The 12,881-nt window shown below is 39.0% G+C and overlaps 1 protein-coding gene across 2 annotated transcripts in view; it reads right to left on the reverse strand.

Moving 5' to 3' along the window:
- LOC115214987 (hippocampus abundant transcript 1 protein) overlaps window positions 1-12,881 on the reverse strand; it is a 98,687-nt gene that overhangs the window by 44,801 nt on the left and 41,005 nt on the right. For both annotated transcript variants that reach the window (XM_029784087.2, XM_029784088.2), the window contains one exon: window positions 12,017-12,109. In XM_029784087.2, the coding sequence (XP_029639947.1) occupies window positions 12,017-12,109 (93 nt within the window). The remainder of the gene's footprint in view (window positions 1-12,016; window positions 12,110-12,881) is intronic.

A 12,881-nucleotide genomic window follows, 5' to 3' on the forward strand; every position in this document is an offset into this window, starting at 1 on the left:
TTCCTCCATGGCCAGACATGTTTTCATAGAAGATTGGACATCAGTCATGCAATAACCAGACAGAAATTCAAGACCTAACTTGATTCATAACTAATTCACACTTTCAGTTATCCATCACACTATTTACACCGTCCTTGGAAGAGCATAGGCACAACTGAATCAGAGAGGAGTCTACCCCATGGACAGCAGATTGCGTAACTAAACCAAGAGGAGTACTTTTTGATCAAGAATTGTCAAAGAGTATCAATATAACAAGAAACTTTGGAGGTTGACACTAAACTGTAAGCATGACCCTGGAAGAGGGAAAATTCAGTAAAATTCCAGCTAATGTAAGTTCACTGATCTCATGGGCCCCTTTTCTTTTAAGAGCATTGTCAACTGGAAAATTTGATTTTTTTTAGATTATCTCCCCTTTTTCATATGGAGCTTTTTTTTTCATTGCCATTTGGTAACTATCATCATCTAAAGAGAGAGAGATAATTTGATATATTTATGTTGTATGGTACTTCATATATCCATATTTGTGTATATTGTTCAAATACATGTCCTTGGTCACTGAGTTTTTGTTTAACTTATGCAAGTTACTTCAGCAGCCATAAATGTGTTCTTCTTTTTGTATCAGACTAAGCCCCCAGGTTACTGGAGATAAGATCAGACAATTGTCCTGCTGATGAAGGCTATTGAATTAGAAATACATTTCCGTAACTGTCCTCTTACTATATTGCACATGAGTAGGCAGGAAAAATTATCAGTGTTTAGAGAAATGGTCTAATAAAATACAAAACATATAGAATTGTCTTCCACACTTATTAAAATAATTAAAACATTAATCATTGACTAATACTGTCTTTTCTTCAAATCATTAAATATGGTACAACCAACTCAATTATTGATTTTCATACAGATTATGTCTCCAAGTGAGTTTCTCTTTAGTTACCCAGTCTCTAAAGTTATGCTAATTTTCACACCTGCTCATATACAATATCATACATTTACATGACTGGGGGTTGACAAGTAAGCTTCTCAACCATGTGGTCTCAGGTTCAGTTTCACTTTGCAGCACCTTTGGCAAGTGTCTTCTTCTATTGCACCAAACTAGCCAAAGCCTTGTGAGTGGACTGAGAAGATAGAGAGAGCGCGCGTGCACGCGTGTGTGTGAAGTGTTCATGCATTTGTGTGTGCATGTGTGCGTGTATTCTTATTTAGACATCACATGATGGTTGTAAGTGGTCATCATCATCATCAAACAAGCAAGGTTGTTCATTTCCCGTCTTCCATGAAGAACATGTCAGGCCATGGAGAAATGTTGCCTTGCTTGAAAAGAGGTGAAGGTTGATAGCAGGAAGGGCATCCCTTCATAAATTTTTAGTTTAATCCATACACGCAGGGAAAAGTGGACATTAAATGTTGAAGGTTTTATTGATTCTCCCCTTCAACACTTCAGCAAATACAGTGAAGTCAATGCCTTGATGAAGAGGTTTGATAAGACCGAAATGTGTCTTGTACTTTCGGAAATGACTAAATTTTAATCACTGATTAACATAGTCAGTGCATAATTTTCTTTCTATTAACTTTTTTTTTTCCTTTCAATTAAATATAGCAACAATAACTTGATAATTAATTGTTTGTATTAAGAAATCTGGATTTAGTAATATATCATTGCTATTTTTCACTGTCAGACTATATTTAGTTGGGAAGAACTAATGCTTTCGTCTCTCTCTCTCTCTCTCTCTCTCTCTTCTATATCAGACTCTGCTTCAGTGTTGCCTGACTGGTTAAACTTGTTTGTTTATGTGCAAGGATAGAGACCTGAACATATAGGTTCACTTATATAAACATTTAAAGACAATACAAGAACAAACATACCGCAATGAAAATTCAGTGCAGCATTTTACTCAGTGTGGTTTGGATTTTTTTTTTTTTTCCTATGGGTTGTTATATAAATAATAAGTGATAATTTTTTTTACAGGAAACATGCAGAAATAATTATTTGCTATTTCAGGCTACTATGACATTTTTGGTGAGAAAACTATTGAATTTCGTAACAATGCAAATGGTATTCTTAAGCAGAAGGCTTAAACCCATCAGCCAGTTTAATACCACCAAGTGGCTTTGAGTACTTTTAGTAGAGTTCAGCTGTTCGTTCTGGAGAAAAGTCAATAACCTGTTGTGCTTGCTTACTCCCGCAGCAACTCATCAATCACTGTTTCTTCTTTATTCCCTGGCTTTCCAACCCTAACCAGTCTCAGACACTATAAAATGTCATGGGCACTACTTTTCCATTTCTGCTTAAGATGTATGTGTGTGTATGTTCATGTGTATGCACACGCACATATACACATACATATATACATCATCATCATCGTCGTTTAGCGTCCGCTTTCCATGCTAGCATGGGTTGGACGGTTCAACTGGGGTCTGGGAAACCAGGCCCAGTTTGATCTGGCAATGTTTCTACAGCTGGATGCCTTTCCTAACGCCAACCACTCCATGAGTGTAGTGGGTGCTTTTTACGTGCCACCAGCACGGAGACCAGACGAAGCTGGCAACGGCCACGATCGGATGGTGCTTTTTATGTGCCACCGGCACGGGGCCAGTCGGGGCGGCGCTGGCAACGGCCACGTTCGGATGGTGCTTTTTACGTGCCACCAGCACGAGGCCAGTCGGGGCGGTGCTGGCAACAGCCACGTTCGGATGGTTCTCTTACGTGCCACCGGCACTGGTAACTCAGCTGCAATTTCCATTGATCGATTTCGATTCTGATTCTGATTCTCACTTGCCTCAACAGGTCTTCACAAGTAGAGTTTTGTGTCCCAAGAAGGGAAGGTATGCATAAGTGGACTGGCTACATCCCGTGTAGAAGGCCACGGGTTATGGTCTCACTTGTCCTGCCGGGTCTTCTCACACACAGCATACTTCCAGAGGTCTCGGTCTCTAGTCATTTCCTCAGTGAGACCTAAAGTTCGAAGGTCGTGCTTCACCACCTCGTCCCAGGTTTTCCTGGGTCTGCCTCATGCACACACATGCCTTGTCTTGGGCCCTCAACACTTGATGAGGTTATGGAAGTGCTGTCATAGCACATTTCATCTTGAGCATGTGTTTCAACCTGCCAAAGTTCATCCTTTTCCCAGTCTGACCAAAGCCAATTTATTTCCAAAAGTAAAACAGACAGAAAAAAAAGGAGCAAGAAAGAACTAACCACCCCCCACACACACACATATACATTAAAGGACTGTTGCTCTATAGCGCCAAAAAGGATGTAAAGCAAAGTTGACCTTAATAGTATTTGAACTCAGAGACCAAGGAGCTGAAGCAATTATCACAGAGCAATCTTTCTCACATTCTAACAACTCAACTAATTCACCTCATTTTCCTGTGTTTTGAGACTGTCATTATGCTAATAATAATAACACAAGCACAGGTTCAATCCCTCTTCTTTATTGTTAGTCAGTTGGTTAAATATCTAACCAACTAACTAATCAATTGTTTGTTTAAAGTGCTGCTTAAACAACCAAACAGTTGTTTGTTAGTCAAATTTCTTTCATTGTTGTTTGCAACCTTTGTAATGACTTAGTGACTCTCATCCCCCTCGCTCCATGGTCTGCAAGATCTGTAGATCTTGGAGCGAGAAGTGAAGTCATTTTTGTTTTGGCTCTTTGCCTTCTGCTTCATATTACAATCCTCTTTGTAGTAGGAGGCGGATCTTGTGAGACCCGTCTAGCAGTGATAAGTCTCCAATGGGTAAGACTTTAAACTACATCCAGTAGTGGAATGTTGGCATAGGAATTTCGAGGTTTTGAGGAATCTGAAACCACCTCTTCCCAGATCTACTCTTACCTGGAGTAGTAGCACCAACCAGGGTCCCAGCTATGGGTTAACTAACATATGTACCATCCAGTTCAAACTTAGACTATACCTGCTCTAATAATCAGTAGTGACTTGGTTAGCGAGTCCTCTGCAATGGTCAATAATCAATGGTAAGATGAGCTGCTATGGATCATACATGGCAAGTGTATATGCATGTGGCAAATGTATATGCATGTGACCAGGGTCCACATGTGAAAATTTGTATTCACAATGAGACTTCAAACGTGACCTCTACATCTCAACAACGAATAGCAACTAGAGCTATGGTGTCTGCACTTGCTTTCCCAGTGGGACATGATCAAATTTGCAAGATGGATTTTTGGGCTGCAGACTGAAGCATTACTTTGCCTGCTGTAAAGTTAGGGCTGACCATTGGATGTGGTCAGCATTCATGAGGAACATGGTGAACTTGTTGGTTGGAACCAGTTCAACCCACCCTCGGTGAAGGCTGCCAAAAGTGTGATTACAAATGTCTGATAGAGTATTATCTCAGTTGCATCAATACCAAAAAGTAGTAAACCTTACACTGAAGTGAAATGAATGATAAAACTGAAAATATATATTCTTTTCTACTCAAGGCACAAGGCCCAAAATTTTGGGGGAGGGGGCAAGTCAATTAGATCAACCCCAGTATGCAACTGGTACTTAATTCATCGACCTCGAAAGAATGAAAGGCAAAGTCGACCTTGGCAGAATTTGAAATCAGACAGACAAAATACCGCTAAGTATTTCACCCAGTGTGCTAACATTTCTGCCAGCTCACCACCTTGCTAAAACTGAAAATATATATTGAATGTTTTCTCAATATACTGACGGAAAGCTCAACATTATGAATGAGAGTATGTTCATACTGCCTTGAAAGAACAGATTACTGTAGTGAAGTATATGATAAAAGTAGGAAGGACATATGGTGCCATAGTAAACTGTTGTGATAACGTACAATCAACAGAATATACCCTGAGAGACAATGACAAACATTAATAAAACCAATAACAATGATTGATAAAAACTATGAAAAATGAAATAGGCCAGAGATGTGACATAAGTATAGAAGTGTGTTTTGGTGAAGAAGTCATCTTTGCACATCACAATGTTCCAGGGTCCATCCTACAGCATAGCACCTCAAAGATATTCTACAATAGAATCAGGTCAAACTAAGCCTACAAATGGAACTGAGTAAACAAAAACTATGGAAGACCATCAAAGTTTGTGTATGTTCTTGTGTGATTGATCCAAACTCTTGTTTGGTTTAATACCAACCATCTTATTAAGCCTTAGATGTGTTTAGTGAAGTTCATTCTGCTTCAAGCATTCAAGTCAGGTCAGGTGTTATTCCAGAGCAGCTAACTGGCTTCTGTGTCAGTGGCATGTAAAAGGCACCATTCGAGCGTGATCGTTACCAGCGTCGCCTTACTGACACCTGTGTTGGTGGCATGTGTAAAAAGATTTGGGTGAGGTCGTTGCCAGTACCACCTAACTGGCCCCGTCCCGGTGGCACGTAAAAAGCACCCACTACACTCTCGGAGTAGTTGGCATTAGGAAGGGCATCCAGCTGTAGAAACCCTGCCAGATCAACATTGGAGCCTGGTGCAGCCATCTGGTTCACCAGCCCTCAGTCAAAATCGTCCAACCCATGCTAGCATGGAAAGCAGATGTTAAACGATGATGATGATACAGGTTGGGGTTTCTTCTCTTTACTCCTTCCATTCATTTTGGAAGATTTACAAAAGTTATGGACAATGCCTTTTCCCTTCCTAACATATCCTCTTCATTGTCATCATCATTTATCCACTTTTCCATGCTTCCAGAAAAGTGATATCTCCCCCATGGCCAGACATATTTGTCATGGACAATTGGGAATGGACGTCACTTATATGACAGTGATGTTCATTTACAATCATCATGTGATGTCAAGACAAGGGTACACATAAACACAAGCATACACACACACACAACAGGCTTTCCCACTGACCATGTATCAAAATTCACTCACAAGGCTTTGATCAGCATAGTGTTACAGTAGAAAAACCATGGCCAAAGTGCCAGACAGTGGGACTGAACCTGAGAACACATGGTCAGGAAGCATTTTCTAAACTACACGGACATGCCATAAAAAAATAATAAATGGATAAACAAGAGCTGCTAGGTTGATAAAAGCAATGAAGACGGACCAAGGAGAAGGCATAACGAAATCTTAAGTGCAGATCTGTCTAACCCAAACAAACAATGAAGAGAAAAACAGTAACATGGAGAATGTAAAAACAAAAAACAAAAAGATATACTCAACACAGAAATGGCTATGTAGTTAAGAAACTTGGTTTGCAATCAAGTACTTTTGGATTCAGTCCCACTGCACAGCACCTTGGGCATGTGTCTTCTACTATAGCCACATGCCAAATGAAACCTTATGAGAGAATTTGGTAGAGGGAATTGTGTGCAAGCCTATTGTGTGTGTGTGTGGTGTGTGTGTGTGTGTGTGTGTGCATGCTTGTGTTTGTGACTCCCACTCCTACCACTTGACAACTGGTGTTGTTTTGTTCATGTCCCGATTAATTCAGTGATTGGGCAAAAGAGACCGACAGAACAAGAACCAGATTTTAAAATAAGTATCGGGAGCGGGAGGGGGGGGGGTCAATCTGTTTGACTAAAACCCTTGAAGGTGGTGCCCCAGCATGGCCAATGATGGATTCATCCACATCTCCATAACTCAGTGATTGGGTAAAAGATATCAACAGAACAAGCACCAGATTTTTTTTTTAAATATTTGAAGTCAATCTGTTTGACTAAAGACCTTCAAGGTGGTGCCCCAGAATGGCCAATGACTGAAACAAGAGATCCACAGTATATACTTCTGTGTGAATACTACTTTGTATTTCAGTCTCAAGAAAGAAAAAAAAATTGCCCAACCGATCCAATTACTGTAGTGAAATTCTCAGTGACTACACACGTGGTCACTAACAGATGTAAGACGAGAGGAGAGTTTCATAGTTTAAGTAGGTTGGTAATTACAGAAGAGGAAATATGAGAAGTAAACATGACAGGCAAACAGACAGACAGACAAACATGGAGGGGGAGATAAGCAAGCAGACAAGCAGGCACAAAGACAGACAGAAGCAGAAACAGACAGGCACATATACATACATACATACAGGCAGGCAGACAAGGCAGCGAGCTGGCAGAATTCTTAGCACGCTGGGCGAAATGCTTAGCGGTATTTCGTCTGTCTACATGTTCTGAGTTCAAATGCCGCCAGGGTCGACTTCACCTTTCATCCTTTCAGGGTTGATAAATTAAGTACCAGTTACACAGTGGGGTCGATGTAATCAACTTAATCCCTTCCCCCAAATTTGAGGCTTTATACTTTCAGTAGAAAGGATTATTGTTGTTGTTGTTATTATTATTGTTATTATTATTTAAAACAGTTTGATTCAGCCCCCATGCAACTTGTATACTTCTCAGGCTCACTTAACCAAATGGAGATATACAGGAAGTCCAAAATAGCTAAGGGAAACGAGCTGCTATTGGTCAACCTACATAGATTGGCATTAGGAAGGGCATCCAGCCATAGAAATCATACTGAATCAGATAGGAACCTGGTACAGACCTCCAGTGTACCAGTTCCAGTCAAACTGTCTATCCCATGCCAGCATAGAAAGCAGACATATGATGATGATGATGATAATACACACATATATACATCCATACATAGATAAATGCGTGTGTGTGTGTGTATGTGTAGGTTTGGCTGTGTAAACAGGAAAATAGAAATCAAATCACAAATGTGTGTGTATGTATATATATATATATACACACACACACACATACATACAGGCTTTACAAATCCGTTTAAATATAAGTGTGTGTGTGTGTGTGTGTGTCTCTCTCTCTCCCCATACCTTCCAGGATTTCTCTAAAGGTTTTAGAAGCATAAGAAGCAAAAGACAATGTAGTAAAGGAATTCACAGACAAGTAGACAAGGAAACATGTCCATATGAACTATTTGCAATGGGGAGGTATTAACAAGATTGAGAGGTTTGCAAGACAGAGATTACAGAACAATACAAAGTATTATCTGTATGTAGTATGTGAGAGTAGGTGCCAGGTTATTTAGGTTAAATTCTTGTCAAAAAGGACTTGAACAGAGAGATTAACTATGAGTGAGTGGTAAGTTATTGGATAAACTCAGGGTTAGAGTTTGTATTAGGGACATCATCATCCTTTTAATCTACACTTTTCCATACTTGCATGGGTAGGACAGAGTTTACTGAGGCAGATTTTCAATGGTTGGATACCCTCCCTTCCTGTTGCCCACCCTCACCTGTTTCCAAATAAGGGAATACTTTGTTATGGTCAGGCATGTTCTCACAATATACTGGAAATGAATGACAGAGCATGTATGATAATAACAATCATTTACAGCTATCAGGCCATGTCAAGACAAAAGGGTCTCACACACACACACACATAAAGCTTCTTTCAGTTTCTGTTTACCAAATTCACTCAAAAAGCTTTGATTACTATTTATCACAGGTCAAACAACTACATACAGGCTCGGCTCTCTCTCTCTCTTTGTGTGTGTGTGTGTGTGAGTGAGTGAGAGAGAGAGAGAGAGTTTGCTGAATGAGTTGGCAAAATTTCTATATGACAGCCAACAATAGCTCTGCTATAACAATTGAAAAGAACTACCACTAAAAGAGAAATAAAAATAGAGCAGAGTCAACATATTTAGTAAGGCATTATTTTGTGTGCTCAATGTAGCACGAAGTATGAAATTTAAACAAGATGTCTTATTGAGGATTAAAATAGATATATATACAATGAGCTTGACCTTCAGAAAGATATACTGTCAATAAAGTGTTACGGTAAGTTCTCTTGCTTTCTTGATATCTAGCTGAAGCTTAAAGTTGAATACCCTGTTCATATCAAATTAACTCCAACAAAAGCAGAAGAGATTAGTTTACCCTGTGTAAACATCAGTCAGTTGAAAACACCTAACTTTAAAGACACTTGTAAATATATCATCATCATCATCATCATTTAGCGTCCGCTATCCATGCTAGCATGGGTTGGACGGTTCAACTGGGGTCTGTGAAACCAGAAGGCTGCATCAGGCCCAGTCTGATCTGGCAGTGTTTCTACGGCTGGATGCCCTTCCTAACGCCAACCACTCCGTGAGAGTAGTGGGTGCTTTTTACGTGCCACCCGCACAGGTGCCAGACGGAGCTGGCAAACAGCCACGGATGGATGGTGCTTTTTACGTGCCACCGGCATGGGGGCCAGGCGAGGCTGGCAACGGCCACGATCGGATGGTGCTTTTTACGTGCCACCGGCACAGGGGTTGAAAACTGAAAAAGCAAGAGGAGGTGCTGGAAAGTTTCTGGCTTTAAGGGTATCATGAAAGGCCTGGTTGGAGGCCTAACTTTCTGAGTTCTTTAACGGGGCTCAGAAAAAAACTGAAGGACCACTGCAAAAGTGTGTGTGAATCTGAGAGAGAAATATGTTAAATAAACTCATAATTAACTGATCCTCCTGTATTTTCTTTTATCCAAAGCCAGAAACTTTTCAGCACCCCGTCGTTTGTTGGAAAATCTGGAACACTACTTAGGTATGAATGTACCACCATCATCATCAGCATCATCCTTATCAGTTTAAGATCCACTTTTCTATGCTTGCAGGGGTTGGACAGATTTATTTTTCTAAAGTCAAATGCCCTTCTTGTTATAAATCCTCAACTGCTTCCAACCAAAGGAATAGTTCCTCGTTACTAAGAATGTTTTTGTAGAAGATTGGAAGTGAATGACACTGCTTGTATGACAGTGACGCTCATTTACAACTATTACATGAGGTCAAGACAAGGAGACACAAACATTGTGAATGACTTTGATGGAAACTGTATGGAAGCCCACCATGTGTTCTTGTATCTGTGAGTGTTACCACCAACACCACTTGACAACCGGTGTTACTTTATTTACATCCCCAGAGCTAAATTGTTCAGTAAAAGAAACCAAAAGAATAAGTACGAGACTTTAAATTACATAAATACTGGGGTCCAATGACTGAAACAAGTAGAAGACAATGGATGAAGATGCGAATTTCAAGTCTTTATACACCTATCAAACCGACAAAGTAAAAATAAATATAAACACTATCACAATGAAAATATTGTTTTTAATAAGAAAATAAAGACAGAAGTAAAAAAAAAAAATGTTTTCTCAGGCAGCAAAGCAGTTTAAAAATAAATAATAAAGCAGTTTAAAAATAAATAACAAGAACAAAAAAAGTAAACTTTGCTGAAGTGTAATCAATAGAGCTAATGAGATAAACATTCAATGTTTAAGCAGGAGTTATTTAATACACCCAATAAATAAATAAATAAATTACGCAGACATATTGTGCCCAAAGCATTTCTAGAGATCGTGCTCTCAAAAAGAAAAAAATTCGCTGCCTCTACTTCCTTTGAGACTAATCTATCATCATTACTGCCAAGTTACAAACAGCTGCTGCAGGTAACTTAGCTAATAAGCAATCAGACAAGCGGTCAATAAATAGATAGATAATTCATTTTCTTTATAATCAGCGCTGCTCTGTATTCGTAGGCAAGAAGGCGTAGTTTCTCAACAGCTCAATCCACCAAACTGTAAGTCAATACCGAAAGATAGGAGGAATAGCTCACTGTTGTTAAGTAATGGCAAATCTTTTGCTTATACAAAGTGCTTAGTTTGGATATTTCTATAGCCTCAGCTATGGCAGAAACACTAAAACAATATGACCTACTTTTGATTCTATGACATCTGCTCTAAAAAGTAGATTAATTGTTGCCCAATTTATCCAAAAATCATTGAGAAAAACAGAAACAATAGACTGAAATTGGAGAACTAAAAATAGAATCATGCATGGTATTCTTGGGGTATCTTTAACAAACTAGTCATGTAATAGCTGTAAAGGTGTCACTGTCATACAAGCAGTGTTGTTCATTTTCAGTCTTCTGTGAAAACAAGCCTGGTCTTGGGGAAATACTAACTTGGAATTCAGTAAGGGTCGGTGATAAGGGCATTCAGCCATAAAAAATTTACTTCAACAAAATCTGTCTGATCTATGCAAATTTGGAAAAGTGGACATTAAAATGATGATGATGATGAGGAGGAGGAGAAGAACTCATGATCCTTCACTTCCTGACTTCCAAACTACTCAGAGAAAAAGAGGAAGTCATCCTCAAACTGGAGGACCAAACTCCAAATGCATGCAACAGAGTGAACTCTACTAAAGGCACCCAAGGAACCAATTATAACCATTGTGGTTGTATGTTAACGAACTGAAACAGCACAACACTGCCATAGCTCTCTTTACTCTTTTACTTGTTTCAGTCATTTGACTACCGCCATGCTGGAGTACTGCCTTTAGTCGAGCAAATCAAACCCAAGGACTTATTCTTTGTAAGCCTAGTACTTATTCTATCAGTCTCTTTTGCCGAACTGCTAAGTTACAGGGACGTAAACACACCAGCATCGGTTGTCAAGCGATATTGGGTGGGGACGGACAAACATAGACATACAAACACATATATATACATACATATATACAACAGGCTTCTTTCAGTTTCCATCTACCAAAACCACTCACAAGGCTTTGGTTGGCCCAAGGCTATAGTAGAAGACACCTGCCCAAGATGCCACGCAGTGGGACTGAACCTGGAACCATGTGGTTGGTAAGCAAGCTACTTACCAAACAGCCACTTCTGACTACAGAAACAATACATAAGCACCATATGACTTTTAATGATGTTTGGGTTTTTCGGGTTTTTTGGGGTTTTTTTGCTTCTTTTTTTTTTGTTTTTTTTTTTTGCTCATTCTAGACAAAAGGATAGTGCCCATGACCCCTCAGATTAGTGAGCTTGATGCAGTTAACATTCTGTTTAAACTGTTGCAGGTAAATACCCGCAAAAAAGACATAAGCAGGGAGATTCCAAAGGGATGACATTCTAGAGAAGAAGGAGTTGAAATAAGAGAGGAAGAGATGAGTGATGGTGAGAGTAGCCAGGATCCAATCAGCACTGCCTTTGTTTGTAAATGAGACATTTGATTGATGAACCACAGCAGTACCAATCCAGCTGTAAACTAGAACAAAAGAAATGAAGATTCAGATAACTTACCTTAATAATGGGGGATGTGAGAAGCCCCCAGCAGAAGAATTCTAAAAATATAATCACTAAGGCATGGTATATACTAGGTTGCCGTAATCCAGACTGCAAAAACAAAAAGAGAGAAAGTCAGAAGTCTTTAAAAACAATAACAAAATATTAGTCCTAAACCAGGACTGCCATGTTATGTTGGCAAACAATCTTTACTACAACAAAATATTGGTTTACAATTTTGGCACCTAGCCAACAATTTTGGGAAAGGGATTAAGTCAATTGCATCGACTGCCAGTGCTTAACTGATATTTATTTTATTGACTTCAAACAGGATGAATGGCAAAATCGACCTTAGCAGAATTTGAACCCAGAATGCAAGGACGGACAAAATGCCACTAAGCATTTTTCCCAGCATGCTAACAATTCTGTCAGCTTGCCACTTTAAACAACAGTAGAATATTAAGAAGAATGCTCGAAGAAACAGACTGATTCATAACCATATTTATAAAGAAATTCTGTCTGGGTGCTTTAATTAATTTTGGGGAAAAAAATAATCAAGTATTTATTTGGATGAATTTAATACAATAATTAACATTTTAATTAATAAATTGGTGATTGCAAAATATTTTAACAACATATTCTTACATAGAATTATAAAGACAAAGTTAATTTAAATATGAGCACTTCAAGTTGGACAGTTTTATATCTCGTCTCAGGTTTCTTATTAACTAGGTTAATTGATACCAATATCTGACAAGTACACATTTTATTGATTTTTATTGTTTTCTTTCATTAATAGAATCTTTCTTTATTGATAGGATCAGCTGAATGTTGAACAAAATACCTTGTGGTAGTTTTGGTAATTTGCTATGTCTTTTCATGC

Source organism: Octopus sinensis, linkage group LG8 (assembly GCF_006345805.1).
Source record: "Octopus sinensis linkage group LG8, ASM634580v1, whole genome shotgun sequence".
NCBI lineage: Eukaryota > Metazoa > Mollusca > Cephalopoda > Octopoda > Octopodidae > Octopus > Octopus sinensis.